A 22,000-nucleotide genomic window follows, 5' to 3' on the forward strand; every position below is an offset into this window, starting at 1 on the left:
TCGATATAGTGTTTCACTGTGTAGCCCTGACTAGTCTGGCACTCACAATGTAGACCAGGCTGGCCTCGAACTCGGAGATCCGTTTGCCCGGCTAAATCTCCGTAAGTATGTGTGCATATATATTCGAACAAAAGGGGGGGGGGGGGTTTCAAGCAGGACAGTGTTAACACTGACTTTTCCAAAGAGGAGCTCGGAACCTAGGGTCACTTGCAAACGTAAACTTGGTTCCACATACACAGAGCTTACTCACAGCTACCGTCTTTACAGGACAATTAATTGTGCAGAAGTGTGACGCATCTCTAAGGACTGGTAGACTCCGTTATTACTGCGATTCTCAGAGGGAGAAAACGCAGAGGATAACCGGGAGCGGCCTGCAGACGAGCCTTCCGTCGCAGCTGCATCCGGGGGGGGGGGGGGGGGTCTGTGGCCTGCGGACTTCCGGTCCCTCCGCCCAGCGGCCGGGGCTTCCGAGAGAGCGCCTCGCGCAAGCAGGGCGGGGCGTGCCGTACCCTGCCGTGCGCGTGCGCAGGCGACACGCCGAGGGACGAAGCCGAGCCGCTGAACCGCCGCCAGGTCCGCTCCGGCTCCACGCCGCCCGTCGCGCCGCCGCCCGCGTCCTCCTCCTCCTCCTCCTCCGCCAACGCCGCCGCTGCCATGGGAGTGCAGGTGGAGACCATCTCTCCTGGAGACGGTGAGTAGACGCCCGCCGCCCGCTCCCCTGCCGCCACTCGCAGTCGCTCACCTGCCGTCTGTCTCTCCTCAGGACGCACCTTCCCGAAGCGCGGCCAGACCTGCGTGGTGCACTACACGGGTGAGTCTGGCGGGCCGGGTGGGGCCGGGAGCGCGGGGGAGGGGGTGTGTGTGTGCGAGAGCGGTGGCTGGAGGTCGGGGTGTGGCGGCCGCGTGGCCGGCGACCGAGGCCTGGGCGGTGGCCGGGCCCCGAGGGACAGGCCGGGCCCGTCGGGCCGAGCAGGGCTTCGGGCAGGCGTAGTCTGGTACGCCCTGAGCGGTGCGCGGCCCCCAGATGCTGGGCGAGCTCATCTCCCGGCGGAGGTCAAGCGTTGCTGATCAGGGACCCTTGAAGAAGATTTGAACCGTTTCCGAGCCCTGATGGATACCTTCTCCGTTCTTTGGGGTTCTCCCTTCAGTAGCTAAGAAGGGGAGGTATTTCCTAGTCTGCTCAGCTACTCTTTCCCGGAAGAACCCTTGAATTCACCTTTCTGGGGCTGGTGGAAAGCGACCCACTTGCTAAGTCATTATTGTGGCTTCACGTGCCCTTTAGGAAATAAGATAATGCAGAATCTCTTTCTCTTTGACCTACTTGCAAATCTCAGACTGGATAGCAGTGATTATCAGACCAGAGGATGCACCTTGTCATTCCCAGTCTCCCCTTTCTAGAAGTAGAGACTTTGCTCATCCCCAATTTAAAGATAAAGGCAACTGGGGGGGGGGGTCGTGAGTGTAGTACACAGTAAAAAAATCAAAGGAAATGTTAAAGACGCGCACACTCGGCCAGAATTCAAGCATCAAGACCATTAGGATTGCTGGCCCTGGGACCATCTTTTACTCCATGCCCTTACAAGGTCCTTCTGGGTTGGGGAGGGGGAGGGTAGCTGCCTGTGACTTCATAGCTAGGCTGAGTGGCGTAGCCACAGCTGATATGAATCGGCTTCCCTCCCCCTCCTTCCCTTTCCCACCCTTTCCTTTGTCCCCCTCCCCATCCTTCCTCTGTTTCTTCTGCTTCTCCCTCCTCCCCTCCACTGTCACCACCCCCACCTTTTTTTCTGGGTGATCTGGCCAAGCTGTTCCTGCTCAAGTTGCCTTCTCTCCCCGATCAGGAGAGGATCCCTCTCCCGAGGGAAATGACTTACTGGGAAGGGGAGAAAGGCAACTCACCCTCCTCTCCGTGCCCCCTTATTTCTGTGACTTCTTGAGTACGGAAGTGGACAGGAGCCGGAACCTTTGAAAAGCTGCCAATGGAAGGAATATTGAAATCCATCTTTGGAGAGAACAGACTCTTGCCATGAACCAAACTGCAGGGTGGGTTGGACATTAAAGTCGCTCTTGTGATGGGAACATAGCCAGCACCTTAGTCTGGGATGGTTAAAAGAATATCGTTGCTTTTTTAAAATGTGTTTAAGGCCATGGTTCTCCACCTTCCTAATGCTGTGATCCTTTAATACAGTCCTCATGTAGTGGTGACCCCCAAAAATAGAATTATTTTCATTTCTACTTCATAACTATTATAAATTGTGATCTAAATATCTGTTTTCCAATGGTCTTAGGCAAACCCTGTGAAGGATCGTTCAGCTCCCAAAGGGGTCATGACCCATCGGTTGAAAACCACTGGTTTAAGGGGTTGGGGATGTGGGTGAGTGGGCAGTTTGCTGAATTCCCACGGTCTTCTTTACCTTGGTTTGAAGCAGCCACAATATAGTACCTGGCTACATCTGTCTGTGTCCAAAACTGCCCCTCATCCTTGCCTAGCTTATGTTTACTGCTGCTGAAAACCAGGTACCAGTGTGTAGGTAGAAACGATTTGCTGTGCCTCTTGGTGAACTGTCTGCATAGAGTTTCTAGAGCCTCTCCCTGAAAGAACAGATGGCTGTGGGACCCAGAACAGCATCAGGGCTCCTAATGCTTCTTCAAGTCTGTTCTCCATGCGGGTGGCACCCACCCACATGTTCCCAGAACAACAGCAGGACCCTGGCACGAATTAGAACAAAAGCTTTCTTTTTTATTTCATTTTGATAAGCTCCACAAAGACGCCTTAGTGAGAAGCCAGCTGTGCCTCACGCTCACAGAATAGGCTGTTCTCCTGAGGGAGGGTGGCTTTGTTCCCGAGAGTCTTTGCCACTAGCCTCCCAGGAAGAACCTGTTTGAGACCTGTGGGGGCGTGAGAGAAGGGGGTTGGTGTGCTGTGAGATCACATCCGTAGCATTAAGTCTTTTAAGTCACTGGGAATAGAATCTGACTTAAGAAACTGTGATCAGAAGAGGAAGATTGGAGGAAGAGGATCTTCAAAGACAGGAAGCCCATGGAGTCCCAAGAAGGGAGGAGAAAACCCGTTTCTCATCTCTGGTTTTCCCTTGCTGCCAGTGGTGGAAGTCTCCATGCTTTGCTCAGTTTTTCTGTTTCTTTCTGAATGTCTGGCTCAGCTTGTTTGACTGAGTGACCGAGAGGAAGTGTGAGTGACTGAGGCTTGAGTTGGGTGAATCCTGTTGATCATGTGTGTTTTAGCCAGGTGTCCATTTCTGCTGATTTAGAATGGGTTCAAAGAAACAGCTAAGGAGGTAAGGTGACAAGACTCCCTCCACCCCCAGTTCTGGATGCCAGGAATGAACCCCAGGACCTTACAGATAGCCAGACATTTCAACTACTGAGCTGCATCCCCAGCCTCAACCTCAGGGATGTTTTAAATGCCAGTGAGGACTGACTTAGTGCCATGTTAAGGCTTCCTCTGGTGCTTTCTGTGACCTCTGCCACAGTGCGTTATGAGTGTGGCCTTGAAGGCCTCTGTGGTGCCACTGGGGATGTTGAGTGAATGCTCTAAGGTGACAAGCCTTGACCAAAACAGGAGGTGGGGCAGTAAGCTTACACGATTAAGTCCTTGAAGGCCAAGTGGATTTCCACAGCTCCTCCCTCGGTCCCTCCATGGGCTGCTTCATGGTCACTGTGAAGCTTATCTTAGTGCATATCCCCTTTCACTCAGCCACAGCAGGCCACGTGCTTGCCATTGTGAATCAGTCTCAAGTGGATTGAAGGAATTCTTTTTTTATCTCCTAAAATGTAGCTAGCTATCTTGTCCTTGGGATGAGGCTTAAGTCATCCGTAGCCTCCTGGTGTCGCTGAAGACAGTAGTCCCTTGGTATCAGCTCAGGTCTGCCTGGGTCTGTCAGAGCTCCCAGGGCGGGTCTGGTCCATTACCTTTAACTTTTCTTTAGCCTTCATCATTGCTTATTTTATTCACTCTTCTACCAACTGTTGTAGTTGGTGACCTGATGTCCAGAGAGGGAAGCTCATATTTAAGACTTCCCTCAGGTGATATTCTTCTAGTATGTATTATTTGTCACACAACAGACAGTCTGGAGCTGTTTGGATAGAGTCCCCCCTTCTGCAGCAACAAACCAGGCATGAGATGTGACTAGTGAAAGACCTGATCTAGTGGGGTTTAGCTCAAGGGGGGTCCAGTATGACTGACATGTCAGGTAGTGAGAGATACAATGGAGACTAAACCTGAGAAGGAGATACAATGGAGACTAAACCTGAGAAGGATGGAGAAGAGACTCTGCTTTTAATTGAGGGAGTTGGAAAAGTCCTGATGAGTGACCTCCTGCCCCCCAGCATCACTCACAGCGAATTTGGTAGTGGGCTCTGTGGCCATCTGGAGGAAGAGTTTTGTGCACGGCCCAGAGATTGGAGTGGTAGACAGTGGAGATAAGACACCTGGTGTATTGCCGTAAGAACACTCTTCCCTAGGTCTGGTGAACATGTCTTGAGCTGACATGGATTTAAGCTTCTCCCTCTGGAGGATGTACAGTACCCTGGTTGTATCTCAAGTGTGAGAGTATTCTAGCTCAGTCCATGGACAAAGTAATGCTATCAGGCATGCTCCTCAAAGAATGAAGGGCCTTGGCTAGGTTTATGTTCATCTCTGCAGTCAGTGGGCTCTGGGAACTTAATTAAATTGTCCTTTTGGCTTCTGTGTGCTGTCTGTAAAACCAGAGTAATAGCAGCTTGTGAACCACGGCATGTGTCAGCCATGGCCTTGTTCATACTGTACTTAGATTTTTTATGTACAGTGGAGCTCCAGACAGTGGAGCTTTTGTCCTTTGTGGTGAGAGCAAGGTTAAGCTGTGGTCTTGGCCCCAAAACTCCTTGGAGTGGTCAGACTTACACACTTAAGATGGAAACAGAAGCCAGGCATGGTGGTGCACGCCTTTAATTCCAGTGCTCAGGAGGCAGAGCAGGTGGATCATTGTGAGTTTGAGGCCATCCTGGTCTACCTAGCAAGTTCCAGGCTGACCAAGACTACATGGTGAAACCCTACCTCAAACACTTCAAAAAAGTTTGAAGTGGTTGGCTATAGCCAGGATGATCTCCTGTTTCACAAGTGGAGAAAGATGGAGTGGCATGGATGCCCGTCTACAGCCACATCTCCAGGGTGTGTGCACGAGAAAGCTGTTTGCTGGCAGTAATTGTGGCCATTCAATGTGAGCAGTGCAGCTGACCAGTGCTATCTTAGCTGTGTGGACAGGTTAGGGTTTACTTCTATCGTAGATTTCCTTAGCTTGGTAAGGTGTTGGCACTGTGAAACTGGACCCTACCGTAGAAAGGTTGCTTTCCTCTAGCATTGTGAGTCTCCAAGTCATTTAGGAAGTACTGTTGTCTTCCTTCCTTAAAGCATGCTTCTCCTGTGTGGGTGCCACTATTCATGGAGAGCCTTTCAAAGAAGGAAACTTGAAAACAGCCATTCTGTGTCCCTGAGTGCTGCTGCCTGCGTGGCATGGGGTTGCCTTTTTGTTACATGCGCTGTTAATATCCACTCTGAACACATCCATAGTTCTATAACCAGTGGTTAGCTAGGTCATCTTTTTTTGTTTTGTTTTTTTCCAAGATGGGGTTTCAGTATGTAGCTCTGGTTATCCTGGAACTCACTATGTAGATCAGGTTGACCTTCAGCTCACAGAGATCTGCCTCCCAGGTGTGGGATTAAAGGCATACGCCACTCTTCCCAGTTTAGCTTGAAATGTCCTGATATCTTACCTCTGAAGACAGGAGTCACTGCTAAGAACGAGGGTATCCTCCTTAGTTCCTTCTTGTGACATCCAATACAATGTAAAGTGATCTGATGATATCTCAGACCAAACTCAGTGAAATGACCCCAGTGTTCTGGTTCTTAGTTTCACTCCCTGCATTGGAATGGTCTGTGTGCCTTGGAATTTGCACTTTCTGTCCCAAGAGCTCTGACTATTCAGGCAGGCCTATGTGTTTTCATGAACTCAGAGTTTCTCCCTCGAGGGGAGGTCTCTGCCCTTCTGCTTGAGTGCTACCACATTTGTCTCCACTCCTACATTCCTATTACTGTGTGTGGTAGGTGTTTGTTTCCTTTAGGCTAGAAAGAGAAAGTACTTACACCACTGCCATAACTCAGCCTTCCCTCTGTTATCCAATGATGCTGTCTTAAGGTAGGAGAGCACCTTGGGCAAGTGACCATGCATTGAGATCCCTGTAGAACAGCTGGCACCTCTAAGCCAGAACTGCCTGGAAGAAGTGGTACCTTGTGTCTTAGGTGTCCTTGCCTCAGGTAGGCAAGAGGAAAGAATTATCCAAGCATGTATGTGCCTAAAGGAAGAAGGTGTCTTTGATTTCTCTATATGCACTGATACTGGGTATCAAGAATTCAAGAACGAAGGAAAACAATTTCTACCCTTGTAGATCTTTAGCTATAGTAGAAAGGGTATAATATTTAAATGTCGAAGATTTCAGTGAGAAAGTGACTTTAGAATAGATCATTGGAGGATTTAGGGGATTAATCTACAGGGCTGTTTGAGTAAGAATTCAGGCAGGGTAACAGCAAATGCAAAGGAGTAAGGAGTAGGAGTGTACTTGATGCGAATGCAGTCCATAAGGAAGTGGGGCTCTAGAAGCAGAGATGTACGAGGGAGCTAAACTAGCAAGATTAGAGAGATGACAGCTCTTGTGAGCCACTTTAAGGATTTTAGATGCTTAAAGAGATGGAGAGCCATGGGAGGGCTTTAAAAAGCAAGGGAAAAAATAAGGTCTGTTTGTGGCCTGTTGGCTCTCTTGTCTGGTTTATGCTGAAGGGAGAGCAAAAGCAGAGCAGGGAAGCCAGGGAAAGGGTATGAACCAGTCTGGAGAAGTACACCCTAGAGCAATTCGTATTCTCTCCAGTGAGCCACTGTGATTAACATGGGAACTGAATGATGTGCCCACAAGGAAAGTTTACTCTACCTGTGTTCTTTTTTTTTTTTTTTTTTTTTTTTTTTTTTTTTGGTTTTTCGAGATAGGGTTTCTCTGTGGCTTTGGAGGCTGTCCTGGAACTCGCTTGGTAGTCCAGGCTGGTCTCGAACTCACAGAGATCCGCCTGCCTCTGCCTCCCGAGTGCTGGGATTAAAGGCGTGCACCACCAACGCCTGGCTCTACCTGTGTTCTTGATATTGTATTCTCCCATTGTGGATCCTGACTTTGAAAACTTTGGGTCATAGAATCTAAATGGATTTGGCCAAAGGTAAAAAGTGTTTCCTCACAGTTGGGCATGTGCTTCCTTGCACTTACTGGACTAGGCAAGTGAATAGACCTCTGGCCATACCATTTATCTAGGGTAAGAAGCAGCCCAGTGCATGAATGTTACATTGGGAAACAGTCACGGGGCCTAGAAGTGAACTAAAACAGGTCAGACACTTTCTGAAGAGTTGTTGCTTTTGCTTTGAGTATCGTAGTTTTCCAAACACCAATTTTTGTCTTTGTTTTCTTGTAACAAAAATAAGGTCTGTTGTGAGAAGTCTAAATGCTAAGAAGCCTTTCCATTCCCTCACTAGTGTGTCGGCATTCTTTCTGTCTTTCCTGACTGACTCGTTACAAGCACTCAGCAAGACTGATCTGTGTGCTGTTCAATTACATCATCAGTATAACCACCACGGCTGCCTTTGGAAACATACAGCTGACTGCTCCTGTCCTCTTTGGTGAACTTAAAACTCACAGGAATGTTGTCTTTCTAACATAGAAGTTATGCAGAAGGGGGTTTGGGAAGTTTCTGTGTCTAATGAAGAGGGAAGGGAAACAACCTGTAGTGTTCCCATCTGGGAAAGTCCTGAGTGGTTTCAGTTGCAAGTCTGCAGACTGACTTGCCTTTGGATGACTCCCCCTTCCATTCAACAGCTGTGCTGGTTGTACTTAGGAAACTCATCTCTATTTTGGGCCTAGCAAGCCCTTCTCCTCCAGTTGGCAAATGACAGGAACTTTGTTTTGGTTTGAAGGTTTGGGGATGTTTGGGTTACTTGATGGTTTTATTTTATTTATTTTATTTTATAACTTCCCTTATTGTGGTCAGTGTAAAATGCTACCTGTGAAAACCTCCTGCAAAGATTATTGAGTGCAGTGAATGAGCTTTCGTTACACATACTGAAGCTTGAGTCTCTTCAGTCTTCTGTCATGTTCCCCACACAGTAGAGGACATGTTGGGACTCTGCCTCCCACAAAACAAAGTGAGCCAGAAGTAATCTGAAACAATCAATGGGCCTGCCACATGGCTTTGAGTCTTGATCTTGGGTCTTCACTGTTGGCCTGAGCTAAAGCACTGGGAGCATAGCCGAGGGGCACAGCCTAGGATCACATCCTAGGGCACTCTGGTACTCTCCTTGGCAGGTGCTGCCCATGTCTTTTCCCTTTGCCAATTACTTGTGAATAAAAGCACACTTCAGAACTGGGTGTGACTGAAGGAGTGCTTGCCTAGCATGCTATATGGAGATATATTTGATTCTTCCTCCAAACTCCTCTTTATTTTATTCCCAATACCCTTCTCTACAAGGATTTGAGTCTGATTCCTCCCAGTGAATAGCTGCATGGGATAGAAGTGGCGTGGGCTGTGTGCAGTGGGAGCCTTTATTCCTCTCTTGGTCTCCTGCTTTACATTGAACACCCCCAATTCTTCCCATTTTTCTCACTGATTAGAAAATAAAACCCTTTCTAGGAGCATGCCTCAGTTGCTACTGCCATATAGGGAAGAAGGGCTAAATATGGAAGGCCCCTGCTTGCCCTGTCCTGCTGGTTCAGGCAAGTAGAGCCCTGAGCCACATGCCAGAACATATAGCAGAGTCCAGCTATATGTTAGCCCTGAGTGCCGTGATTTCAGACTGGAAAGGAGAATCTGCAGCTCTTTGGACCACTTCTCAGTCATGAGGTGGAGTTGTGTTTAGTCAGAAATGGAAATGGTCAGTGCTGCCAGCAGGTGTAAATGTGGCCTTGAGAGTAGAAAGCTTGCTGTGTGTGAAGTGTAGCTTCGGTTGCCCTGCTGAGTCTGCTTTTCCTCTAGGGAGTTCTGATGGCAACCTGACAGATTTCACTGCTCAGGAGCTCCTGGCTCCAGCGCATGGGGCTCCAGAGTTTCAGGGGTAGAACACTGCTGAGACTCGACCTGCTCCTTTCTCTTTGCCCTGCTTCCATTCCCTGTGTGGAACAGGAGCTGAGCATATGCAGGGGGTTAGTAAGCGCCACTACCTTCTGTCTTTGCAGGCAGGGTCTCACTTTGTTGATCTCAGAATGGTCTCCCCCAGCCTTTAATATAGACATGCATCTCCATGATCAGCAACCTACTTTCCCTTTTAACATTTTGTTAAGCGCAGTTGTCATACAATAAGTGTCACATGTTTAAAGAGTTCAGTTTTAGCTGGATGTAATGGCTCATACTTAAAATTTTAGCATCCTGGAGTCAGAGGCAGGAAGATTATGAGTTAGTGCCAGCCTGTGCTATATAGTGAGATGCTGTCCTAAAGACCACAACCGTGTGCAATTTAAGACCTGCTCAGTTCCATGTGAAGTTCCCATCTGTTTCCTTCCATAGCAGCTAATATGCTTTCTGTCACAGAACTTGGTTTGCAGTTTTCTTTTGAGCCAGGGTCTCTAGTCTCTGTGTAGATCAGGCATGCCTCTGTCCAGGAACTCACAGAGATCCTCCTGTTTCTGCCATCCTGGAGTGCTGGCATAAAAGTTGTATACCACCACACCTGGCTGGTTTGTGGTTTAAAAATTGCTTACAAATGGAACAATGTAGTATAGTATTTAGTCTTCTGCTGGTTTCTTTTAGTTGGTATATGTATTTCAAGATTCTTCTGTCTTCTATTATGGATAATTTGTTCTTTTTGCTGCTGAGATTTTTCTGCATATGGGTTATGTATCCATTCACCATTTGGTAGGTGCTTGGGTTGATTCTTGGGATTTGACTGTTAAAAATTGCTCTGAACATTTGTGTATGAGTCTTTGTATGTATACTGTCACTTTTCTGTGATAATACTGAGATACAGAATGTCTGGGCCATATGGGACATGAATGTTCACACTCAGGTCCTTCCAAAATAGTTTACTCTGTTTTACATCCCACCAACAGTGCAGTGTCCTCCTTGTACTTGATGTGTTCAGTCTTTCAGTTAGTCACTCTAATCAGTAATATCCCTCCTGATGGTTTTGATGGCATCATGTAATGACTAAGAATACTGAACATCTTTTCATGTGCTCACTTGCCATCTGTATACATCTGTTTTAGTGAAGTATAGATAGGTTCAAAGCTTGCTTGTTTTCTTACTCAGTTTTGATAATTGTTGTATGGCTCAAATTGACCCTTGAACTTGGCAGTCTTCCATCCTCATTTTTACCTTGGTAGTTCTTTTTTTTTTTTTTTAGTAACTAATTTCTTTATCGATTCTTTGGTAATTTCACATCATGCATCCAAATTTCATTCATTTCTCAGTCCCCACATATCCGCCCTTCACCTGTTCAGTGACACCCCCTCCAAAGGTTAATAAAAAAAGTTAAAGTCAAAAGAAACAAAAAACTTCTTGCCCTACCATCTTTCCTACCTTCATTCATTCTGGTGGCATTGGGAGCTGCAGTTCATTACACAGTATACCATTTAGTCCCATCAGCTTTATTTGCAAGTGTTCATTGGTCTAGTTCAAGGCCTCTGGTTCTGATACACCTACCATCATCACTGAACCCTTGCTGAAACTCCTCTAGGATATCAATGAATAATGGAGATCCTGTGGGTATTGTTCCACAGGGCTAGTCCCTTTATGTGCTGCAGCAGGTCATAGATGAGATAGATTTTAAGGTAGGCCAAGGCCCTGGGTGGTAGCTGAACTAGTTAATCTGGGCCATTTGGGCTGCCCCCCTTAGACAAGGGGCATAGTCAGCCCTCCTTTGTCCATGTCATCAAGGGCAGTTCTCCCAAGTGTGGGAGGCCAGCTTTCTTGTTGTGGTATCCCATGAAGAGCTTGGCCAGCAAAAGACCTTAGATTTCATCATGCATGATTCCTGTGCCCCACTGTGATAACACAAGCCACAGATGTCAACATAGACTCCAGCTGCAGCAGGACCATGGGCTCACACATGGCCCTTGGCAGCAGATTGAGCCCGGATGTCTCCATGGTCCCTTTATGCAGCTCAGGTCACCCAGATCGGTATGGCCTGGGCAGTGGCATGGCTCTTGGATACCGACATGGCCCTCAGCAGCAGCCAGACCTGGATGTCACTGTTGCCCCAGGTGGCAGGCCACTCAGATCAGCATGACCCCAGCAGCAGTGTGGCACTTGGACATTACAAGTTGACCCCAGGTAATAGCCCAGACCTCGGGCATCTTTGTGGCCTTCAATGGTAACAGGAGCCATATCTGGTAGTTCTTTATATACTCTGGGTGTATAGAATCTTCTTCCTGGTTGGTTTGCCTTTTCTAAAAAGTTTGTTGAGACAGAGTTTCTCTGCATATACTTGGATGTCCTAGAACTCACTCTGTAGACCTGACTGGCCTTCAACTAAGATTTTCCTGTCTCTGCCTCCTGAGTGCTAGAATTAAGGAGTGTCACCATTGCCTAGCTAAAATAATTTTGAATGAATTTCTTTTTTTTTTAAAGATTTATTTATTTATAATTCATACACTGTTCTGCTTGGATGCCAGAAGAGGACACCAGATCTCATTACAGATGGTTGTGAGCCACCATGTGGTTGCTGGGAATTGAACTCCGGTCCTCTGGAAGAGCAGATAGTGTTCTTAACCTCTGAGCCACCTCTCCAGCCCTTGAATGAATTTCAATGTTAGTTTTTTTTTCTTTTCTGTGGCTTGTGCTTTTTGATACCATACCTAAGAAATCTTTGCCTACTCTCTTATTGTAAGGACTTCTTTGTCCCCATGTATTCTTCTAAAGAATTTTGTAGGCTTAGCATTACATTTAGGCCCATGATCTATTTTGAAGTAACACTTGAGGGCTGGAGAGACAGTTCAGGACTTAAAGAGGACCTCACTTTAGATCCCCATATAAATCTGGGCACAACAGCATGTAACCCTAATGCTCCAGCAGTTAGGTGGAAGGTCAAGGCCAGCTATCCTGGAGTATGAAACAGTTACAAGAGACTGTCTCAAACAAGGTATAGATGGTGAGGACTAACATTTAAGGTTATCTATCCTTTGACCTCCTTTTGTGTACTATGACACATGTGTTTGCACTCACATGAACTCACACAAGATGAAGTAACAGTTGGTACAGTGTGGATATGAACCCCAGTTTTCTAACTTATGTGTGTAGAGCAGGGTGTGGCTATGTGGTGGTCTGTTCTGTTGACTCACCGCCTTGAGGGCCATCCCTGTTCCCCCCTCAGGAAATTCCCAAGGATGTGAGCTGGAGCCACTGGAGGCTGGCCTTGGTTATCTCCCAACTTTCAGAGATTACTGTGTGCCTAATGTCTAAAATCTGTTGTTTCATTGAGGTTGTTTCTTAGGTATTGGGGGGGGGGCTAGTCTGTTGAATGGCTGTTCAGAGATAATATTGTCCCTTTTCCTTCATCTTGGCAGAAAGTAGACATCTTTGCTATTTTCCATCTGCTTTTCTTGTGTTCTGCTATCAAAGCTGAGCAGCATAATTCTCAGAAAGCTGCATGCACACTCATGCCTGCCTTTCAACATTTCCACTTTCCTCTTATTCTCTTCCTTATAGAACCTCCTGACCCATTTGGGTTTGGACCCATTGATATACCCACTTAATTCCCCTTACCTCTAGGGACATTTGCTTGGCCTTTAGAATTCAATTATTGGGCTGGAGAGATGGTTCAGTGGTTAAGAGCACTGGCAGCTTTTCCATAAGTTATGAGTTCAATTCCCAGCAACCATATAGCAGGCAGCTCACAACAACCATCTGTAATGGAATCTGATGCCCTCTTCTTGGTGTACATACATACATACATGTAATCAGAACACCCTTATACATAAAATACATCTTTAAAAAAAATTCAGCTATGGGGGAAAAATCCTCCAACTCCAAAGAATACCTCCTACCCACACTTCTTGTGAAGATAAAATAGATAAGTTTTGACAGGAAATGACTATGGTCTGAAGCTCTGGCGCAAGACTTCATGTCCCCTTTCCTTAGACAACAGCTTATGTGAAATAACATAAGAGAATAAGTCATTGATCCTGTTTCCTGAGCCCCTCTGTGTCCCACAGAAATTTAAGATAAGGGAGTTAAATATCCCTCACTGAAGATAGCTGACTGCTTCAGGAGCAAATAGAAGCTGTGTCCCTCTGAGCTTTCTGTCTGCTACTAGTCAGTTGAGGCAACTCAGGCAAAGCAGTACTGGGGTCTTTTGAAAAATGACAAGTAGTTAAGCATAAGTTACAAGTGTGCTTGTTTGTGCACACACATGCTGTGTATGTGTAGGTGTGTGCACTGGGCCCCAACAAAGATGCTGGTCCTGTTATCACAGGTCAGGGAAGTGTTTTCAGTCTTCTGTCATTCCATTTGTTCACTCTTCATGGTAGCACTACATTGGAGTGTACTGAGTTAATCAAATGAATCTTTGATTAACTCATACAGGTTATACTCAGCTATAAGTATGTCCCGTTTGTAATTGGCTCATATAGACATAGCCTTTCCCATTAGGAGTGTCTCCTATCAGGTGGTACATTTTTAAAAAGTAATGAACCTGAGAATAGGGAGATTGCTTAGTTGGTAAAGCACTTGGTTAGCAAGCATGAGAACCTAAGTTTGGATCCCATCTAAAAAATTGCTATGACATATGCCTGCAATTCCACCAATGGCCAGATGAAAAGATGGAGGCAAGCAGGTCCTACTTTACTTGGTAAAGTTCCAGTGAGACTAAAACAAAAAGAATATGTCTGAGGAATGCTTTGTGCATTAAAAAAGAGCATTTTTGCCGGGCGTTGGTCTTTAATCCCAGCACTTGGGAGGCAGAGGCAGGCGGATCTCTGTGAGTTCGAGACCAGCCTGGACTACCAAGCGAGTTCCAGGACAGCCTCCAAAGCCACAGAGAAACCCTGTCTCGAAAAACAAACAAACAAAAAAAAAAAACAAAAAACAAAAAAAAAACAAACAAAAAGAGCAATTTTCCCCCTACAGTGGTGAACCTATCCCATAATCATATAAGATCCACAGTATAAGGATTGCTTCAGTGAATTTGGAAGGATTAGACAAGTATACAATGACATGTCTACCACTATAGGACCAGAAAGATTTTTTTATTATTTTTATACTAGAAGTCCTCTGTGCTATAGTTATCATCCTTCAGTTCTTGGCAGTTGCTGTTTCTGTTGTTGTTGTTAATTGTTTGTTTTACTGTATCTGTAATTACACCTTCGGCAGATTTAATCACCCTATAGCAAAATTCTTGAGCGGTAGTTTGGGACTAGATCAGAGTATTGGTGACTGTCTTGTGTCTTGTGTTTCTGACCTTCTTGAGGTCACAAGGTAGCTGCAGTAAGTAGCTCATCATCACGTCCTTGCACAGTAGTTGTTAAGGGCTGAGTTGGTTGTCTTCCTCAGTTCAGTTGTTCTTTACCTTATTTTTTGAGACAGGGTCTCTCATTGAACCTGGAGCTGATTGACTACACTGGCTGGCCAGGAAGCCCTAGGAATCTTGTTTTTACTCCTCAGGCTGGGATCACCCACGTGTGCTACCCTGCCCAGTCCTTTTTAAAACAACAACAACAAAAACAACTGAGGTTCTGGGGGGATTGAACTTTGTGTAACTGAGCTATCTCCAACCCAGGAGCTTTTCTCTTAGGTCTTTTTTCTTTTCTAATGTGGAACTTTTCTAGAAAACTCCAATAGACAAAGGGAAATAGTACATATGTCTAGGCCTGTGTGTCTGCTCTATACCATTTATAACGGGCATAGAGAAGGGTCTAGAATGGGTTCAGTCTGTCTTTGGGGCTGGACTGTAGCCACTCCTAGAAATTGATGCTGTAACGGGAGTGGAAGTGGGGCTCTGGACTATTTCATAGCCTTGATTCAGGTAGCCCTCTGGTCATGTTTTTCTCAGAATATTTTATTTACTTATTTATTTGTTTTGTTTGCTTGCTTGTTTTTGAGGCAGAATCTCTCTGTAGTCTTGGCTGTCCTGGAACTTGCTCTGTAGACCAGACCAGCCTTGAACTCCGAGATCTGCCTGCCTTTGCTTAAATTCTGGGATTAAAGGCGTGTGCCACCATACCCAGCTCAGGGTTTAAAAATAATAAATTATGTTATGTGTATGGGTGTTTGCCTGAATATATGTCTATGTACCATGTGTATACCTGGTGTTCATGGAGACCAGAAAGACTTCAGATCCCTGGAAGTAGAGTCACAAACTGTTGTAAGCCACTATGTGCTGTGAACAGAACCCAGGTTCTTTGGAAGAACAGCCAGTGCTCTTAACTATTGAACCATGTCTCCAGCTCCCTTTTTCTGTTTTTTTTTTTTTTTTTTTCCCCCCCCAGTAGGTTCTCAAAGACAGTTAAGGCCAGGGACTACTCTTTTTGTCTTGGGCCCTAATTCAAGGCCTGCTCAGAGGAGCCCAGACCAGGAAGAGGCTATTTCTGGTTATCAGTTACCTTTCATGATTCACAGTTCTTGCTGGGCTAAATAAAACTTTTCACTAGATACAGGTCCCCCTGTTCATTGGCTCTGACCTTGGGTAAGCTACAGAGTCTTGGAGATGGTTTCTTTATTTCTGTTAAAGCAGTCTCAAGCAGAATGGAAAAGTTTGTCTGTAGAAAGGATTCTGAGAATGTTGGCATTTTTCTTTCCCTAACTTCAGGCTCAGTTGGGTGGTCCTGTGACTGAAGTTGAGCTAGCAATGGGCATGTGTGTAGTAGGCATTGTGACCTAGAGACTGATCTCATTACCAATGACTGTTCGTGTCTGTTGCTTGTCAGTTCTTCTTCCAGGTGGCGATTGTATTCTGGTGAAAAGAGCAAGCTGAACGTAGTCTTAAGGTTCCACCTCTTTATAGACATGGAAAAAGGATAGGTTCTGTTTTCCTTGTGTCCTTCAACCAGTCTTCAGGCAGTGTGAGGCCCATTCTGCCCAGGACATCCGTCTTGACTCCTGCTAGGGACAGCAGCCTCCACCCTGTTTCCTATTTGGTTAAAGTCTAGAAGTCTGGCGACTGCGATAACACTCTCAGTTCACCCCTTGTTTCCTCAGTCTACCCACCAGGGTTGACATTGTTTTTCACGTTGGGATTTTTATCAGGGCTTCTACCCTGATAAACACATACACAGGCATAGGAGAATTCTTTTCTATTGCATTGCATAGCAGTTCTGGACCCACTACTAGCTCCCTCCAGCCTGGGGTGGCGTTGTGAGAGCTTTCGGGAGCTCAGGGTCAGCTATCCCAGCTGGCTGATACTGGCTTCCGGAGAAACGCATGCAGGGATGTTTTTGAAAAGGGAGCTGCAGATGTCTGCCATAGATGTCTACTCCTCTTTTCTCACGGTGCTCACTCTGCAATCTCTGTTGCTGGGATTCCCCTTTCATTGTGGTTTGTCTGATTCTTGGGAAAGCAGTCTAGTAAATGGAACATGATGTGAGGGGTTTTGTCTAGTTTTGCTACTTGAGCAAATTACTTCACTTCTTGCCAGAGGTTCATCTGTGAAATGGGATGTGCTGTGAAGACTTAAGCTTCAGCAGTGGGATAAATGCTAGCAAGTTTGGTTCCTCTAATTATTCAGTTTTTTTGCTACTTTTCTCAGGAAGACTGGCAACTCAGTAGCTAGCCTGTGCTCAGGTTCCTGTTTTGTTTTGTCGTTGTTCACTTGTTTTTAATAAAACAACATCAGAGTGCTGGGGAAAGCCTTTCTCTTTCCCCATGATGCTGAGCGGATTTTCCTCTCTAGATGAATACTTACTCATCTGCTATGTAGAGCAGCAATGTATATAGTCTTAGCCAGCCATGAGAACAGGGCTGGGAGAACATGCTGTGTACTTGTTACATGTGTACTGTGGCAAAATTGGAGACTACTGCCTCTTGCACTGGAGGCCCTTACAGAGCAAAGGAAACCACATTTCATTGAGAAAGCCCATGGTGCTGGGAACGCCATGGCAGTTTATGCTCTAATTCCAGAGTAAGGTAGTAGCTCAGAGGTAACAGACTGTGTGGCGTCAGGCCAACTGCATAGCTGCCCAGTGAGGCCACAGGAAATCCTCGAGAGATAACACAGTTCTCTAGGCTAGAACCTGACTCCCGGCATACTGGCTCTGCTGTGGGGATGGGACCTGTGCTGCTTTCTGACCCGTTTTCTGCCATTCTCTTGGTCACTCATGTTCAAACTGCCCTTTTTTACAGGAATGCTTGAAGATGGAAAGAAATTTGATTCTTCTCGGGACAGAAACAAGCCTTTTAAGTTTATGCTAGGCAAGCAGGAGGTGATCCGAGGCTGGGAAGAAGGGGTAGCCCAGGTATGTTCTCCTTTGCCTTGTGTCCTACCATCTGCCTAACACCCCCAAAATAACTGTAAGGATTCTTCCTTTATTTCCTTCCAAAGGTTTATTACTTTTACCTGCATGAGGAGTGTTTACCTACATATATGCATACACATTGCATCTGTGTCTCATACTCTCAGTTGTCAGAAGAGGACATTGGATTGCCTGGAACTAGAATTAGAGATGGTTGTGAGCTGCCATATGGTTGTTGGGAGCTGAACTCAGGTCCTCTTCAAGAGCAGCCAGTGCTCTTAATGCTGAGCCATCTCTCCAGTCCCGTGGGGTTTCTTGCATAGTTTAGCACACTTTCCTTGCCTTTACCTGCACAAAATTGCCTGGAGTTTACTTTCTTCTTTCATTAACTTTGACCATACCTGAACATGGCAGGACCCATACAGCTGAATGCTCTCAAGGGGGCATGGGTGCTATAATTCAGTTGACCAGAACTCTAATGAAGGCCATTTGAGTCTTTCCCAGTATTTTGATAAACAATACTGCATACCTTTCTGTCTTGCAGTCTTTATTTTACACGTGTGTACAAGGATTACCGAAGGGCAAGTTCTAGAAAGTAGGCGTAGGGTTATACACTGAAGTGTTGCCAGGTAGTAAATGTACCATCAATTTTTAGGTCATTTATGGATGACAGAAAAGGGGTGGAGGGAGAAAAAGACAGAGGGAGATACTCATCAATTTCTTAATGATGATTTGACTCCATGTTTCCAGGTACAGGGTCCTGCTACAGGTGCATATTTGGAAGATTCCCTTTTCATTTAATGATGTTTTGACTAGGTTTCCATGTTGTATCTTAAAACTCCACTGGGATCTTTCTGATGGCTACTCTGTGGTGTGGGCATGTGTATGAAGTCATCCCTTGTCATGGGCATGCAAAGGTTGTTAGCAGAATATCCTGGAGAGTAGAATTGTTGAATCAGTGGGGGTAATTGTTTTGAATTTTATTACATAAAGCCATGGGTTTGAGCCAATGTGGTAGTTCATACTTCTAACCCAGAACTTTGGAGGTTGAAGTAGGAGGATTGCCCATGAATTGAAGCCTGCTGTGTCTGCATAGTAAATTACAGATTAGCCAGGACCACACAGCTATCCTGCTAAAGATCTCTTCTGTTAATTAGTGTAAATGTATAAATATTTTTACAAATGATTGTATATGTTTTCTTCCCCAGAAAAATCAAGTGTCTCTTTTTTTTTTTTTAAGTGTCTCACTATAAGATTGTAAGTATAAGCCAGGTGGGGTGGCACATGCTTGTGTTCCTGGCACTGAGGAGGCAGAGGCAGGAGGATCTCTGAGTTTGAGGTCAGCCTGGTCTACAAAGCAAGTTCCACGACAGTCAGAGCTGTTATACAGAGAAACCCTGTCTGGAACCCCCCCCCACCCTCCCACACACCCTGCTTTAAAAAAAAAAAAAAGATTGTTAAATGTAATAGTGAACACTTGTAACCCTACTTGACTTGAGGCAAAAGTATTATTGTGAGTTTGAGGCCAGGTTACACTAGGTTACAGAGTGAGATCTTATGCCCTCCATTTCCCAAAAATGTAGTACAGAATGGTCCTCAGCTTCTGTAAGTTTTTTTTTAAATCAAAGTATAGTCAGTCCTCTGTGTACAGAGTTGCCACATCCATGGATTACACTAACCATAAATGAAAAGGCTGCATCTGTATAAATACATGCTGCCTTTCCCCCTTTCTTACTTGTCCAAATAATACAGTATGAGAACTGTTTGTATGATATCAGTATGTCTTGAGAAGTCAAGAGGGGTTTTTAATTGCCATTGGGCCCCATCTAGTGTTAACTGCCAGCCTCCCAAGTTTTTCACAGTATGGGTGCTGCCTGCTGAATGGGCAGCTGTAGTCACTGCAGTGTCTAGATCAACACTCTCCTGGCCAGGAACAACGGGAACCAGCTTGCCTTATGCAGGGATTGGGAGTTTGTCCAGCTGAGTTTAATCCTTGTAATTTTTTTTCCACAGATGAGTGTGGGTCAGAGAGCCAAACTGACAATCTCCCCAGATTATGCCTATGGAGCCACTGGGCACCCAGGCATCATCCCACCACATGCCACTCTGGTTTTTGATGTGGAGCTTCTAAAACTGGAATGACAGAAGTGGCCTCCTCCCTTAGCTCCTTGCACATGGGTAAGATTACTTAATGCTGAAGGACTCTTAACTGCTTTTGTTCCTCTGTTAGACCTATGTTTGGTAGAGGTGAGGACAGAAAATACTACAGAGCCAGCCTTCCTCCTCTCTGTCACTGTAAAAATTGGCCAGTCTAAGCAGGATGGCATGTGTTTCTCAGGAGCTTGTGGGGATGGCAGCTGTTTATATGTAGCTTATTAAATTGAGGTCTTTGGAACCACAGGCCAAGTTCCTAGTGCTAGCATTTAGACTCTTTCTGGCTTTTGTTCTGCCCTATGCTTCTAGAAGCTAGTAAGAAAAGCACTTTTACAGGAACAGCATGTTCGCTTGAACAGCCTCAAGGAAGACGAGATCCTAAAGGAGAGGCCTTCGGATCTTGAGTTATCCTTCCTAGTGAAGGACACAGGGCCTGATCACGTCCATGTGATGGCAAAGCAGATCTGAAGCTTGTTTCTTTCGTTCTTAGAACATTAAACTCAGCATCCTAGGGCTATGGCATTTTTCTTATCACTATTAGACTCTCTTCACACATGAATGTCACCCTTCCAACTGGCCCAGACTTTGCTATATGTTCTACCCTTGGAATCCAGAGGCCACAGCCAGGGGCTGAGTGAGTGAGGATGGTTTTGGAAACTTGAAACTGAGTTGGATCATGGTGATCATTGTGTTGTCAACAGCATTGGGAATGGGAGGGGCAGCCTCTTTCTGTTCTTAGCAAGCTAAACTTTAATGTTATATTAACAAGAGAAAAGCCGGGGCTAGAGAGATGGCTCAGAGGTTAAGAGCACTGGCTGGTCTTCCAGAGGTCCTGAGTTCAATTCCCAGCAACCACATGGTGGCTCACAACCATCTGCAATTCAATCTGGTGCCCTCTTCTGGCATGTAGACAGAACACTGTATATGTAATAAATACATAAATCTTAAAAAAAAAATAAAAGAGAACAATTAAAAAAAAAACAAGAGAAAAGCCACGTGAACCACTTGTGGCAAGGTGAGCACAAGAAGGTTACTTGCAGGGAAACTAAGTCAGCTTTCTCCAGCTGTAAGAAGTGACCTGGTTCCAAAAGACCCGTCAGGTGCTCAGAATGGGACTTGGCATGATAGATAATATTGTAGCTGTTCACACAGAGAACAATGAGTTAGTGGAACTCACAGATTTTCTGTCCCCAACAGATCTGCCATGGAGGGATCTGGGACCTCCAGACGGGTGCACATGAATCCATGTGGAGCTTTTCCTGATGTCCCACCACTCTTTGTATAGACACCTACCCGACTGAATGTGTTCTGTCACTCAGCTTTGCTTCGGACACCTCCATGTCCTCATCCCCTTCTGTATGTGTGTTGACCTAAACTATGCCATAAACCTCAAGTTATTTTGTTTTGGGGTGAAGATTCAGTTTCAGTCTTTCAGGTCTAGGTTTCCAATGAAGTATATTGTCAAGTATTAACAGCACAAGCCATGGGTTAACTTTAGAATAGGAATTGGTGTTGGGGGTGGGATTTGCAAGAATTTTTATTTTATTTTAATTTTTTGGATGAAAAAATTATCTATTATATAGTAAGACATTCTTGCTGCTGTGCTGCAAAGCCATAGCAGATTGGAGATGCTGTTGAGGGCTGGATTTTTCCAGTGAGGGAGGTCCTGTTAAATTAAAAGCCCTACCCAAACTGACGTCGGAAGGAAGGAGCAAGCCTTTGCTTCTGACAGTCCTCCCACCTTCTGAAACCGTCTGCCTCTTAAAGGAGGTCCCTTTACTGCTGTGTTGGACACTACAGAACCTGTCCCTGGTCAGCAGGGACCTCTGAAGCCTTCTTTGTGACCTGGCTTAATTTGTTTTTCATCCTATGGTTTTTCTAATGAATTTTCAGAACTTTTGTAATCTTGTAACTATCCAAGCTCCACTTCCTAAATTTTAAGAACTTTAATGGAAAGTTTAAATTGAAGGTGCTGTTTGTAGACTCACCACCCAATGGACGCCCAGCCATCACTACAAATCCTTGAGTGTTCTCTAAGAAAATGATGCTGGTCATCACAGCTTCAGCATCTCCTGGGTTTTGATGCTTGGCTCTCTCTGCTAATCTCAGCTTCCTGGCTTTTTTCCTCCTCCTTCTCACCCTCTGCTGTCCTGTGTAGTGATTTGGTGAGAGAAAGTATGCTTTTGTCCCCTGCCCTCTGCACCACATATGCGTTTCAAGTTTTATTATTGCAATAAAAGTGCTTTATGCTGGCTTTTCTCAGCTCTGTGTCGTGGTGGTTGCTTGCACATGTCTCATATACTTTAGCACAGAGATTGGTAGGTATGTAGGGTCCTCGGTTATATCTTGACAGCACAGCAGTGAACCCCGTTAGCCATGTTAGGGGGTG

General features: G+C 45.6%; 1 protein-coding gene across 1 annotated transcript; it reads left to right on the forward strand.

Annotated features, from left to right (window-relative positions):
* The first annotated feature begins 529 nt into the window (after positions 1 to 529).
* Positions 530 to 21,873, forward strand: Fkbp1a (FKBP prolyl isomerase 1A). Its single transcript, XM_040746466.1, has 5 exons — positions 530 to 691; positions 764 to 811; positions 17,348 to 17,460; positions 19,471 to 19,635; positions 20,809 to 21,873. The coding sequence occupies exons 1-4, from the start codon at positions 655 to 657 to the stop codon at positions 19,597 to 19,599; spliced, it is 327 nt and encodes a 108-aa protein (XP_040602400.1). The 5' UTR covers positions 530 to 654; the 3' UTR covers positions 19,600 to 19,635; positions 20,809 to 21,873.
* The last annotated feature ends 127 nt before the right edge of the window (positions 21,874 to 22,000 follow it).

Source organism: Mesocricetus auratus, unplaced genomic scaffold, assembly GCF_017639785.1.
Source record: "Mesocricetus auratus isolate SY011 unplaced genomic scaffold, BCM_Maur_2.0 Super-Scaffold_100004, whole genome shotgun sequence".
NCBI lineage: Eukaryota > Metazoa > Chordata > Mammalia > Rodentia > Cricetidae > Mesocricetus > Mesocricetus auratus.

Bases quoted from the DNA above. Each gene is read 5' to 3' on its own strand.
- Fkbp1a (XM_040746466.1), top strand. From the start codon at position 655: ATGGGAGTGCAGGTGGAGACCATCTCTCCTGGAGACG. The intron at 692-763 runs GTGAGTAGACGC...GTCTCTCCTCAG, and splicing joins GACCATCTCTCCTGGAGACG to GACGCACCTTCCCGAAGCGC. The intron at 812-17,347 runs GTGAGTCTGGCG...CCTTTTTTACAG, and splicing joins CTGCGTGGTGCACTACACGG to GAATGCTTGAAGATGGAAAG.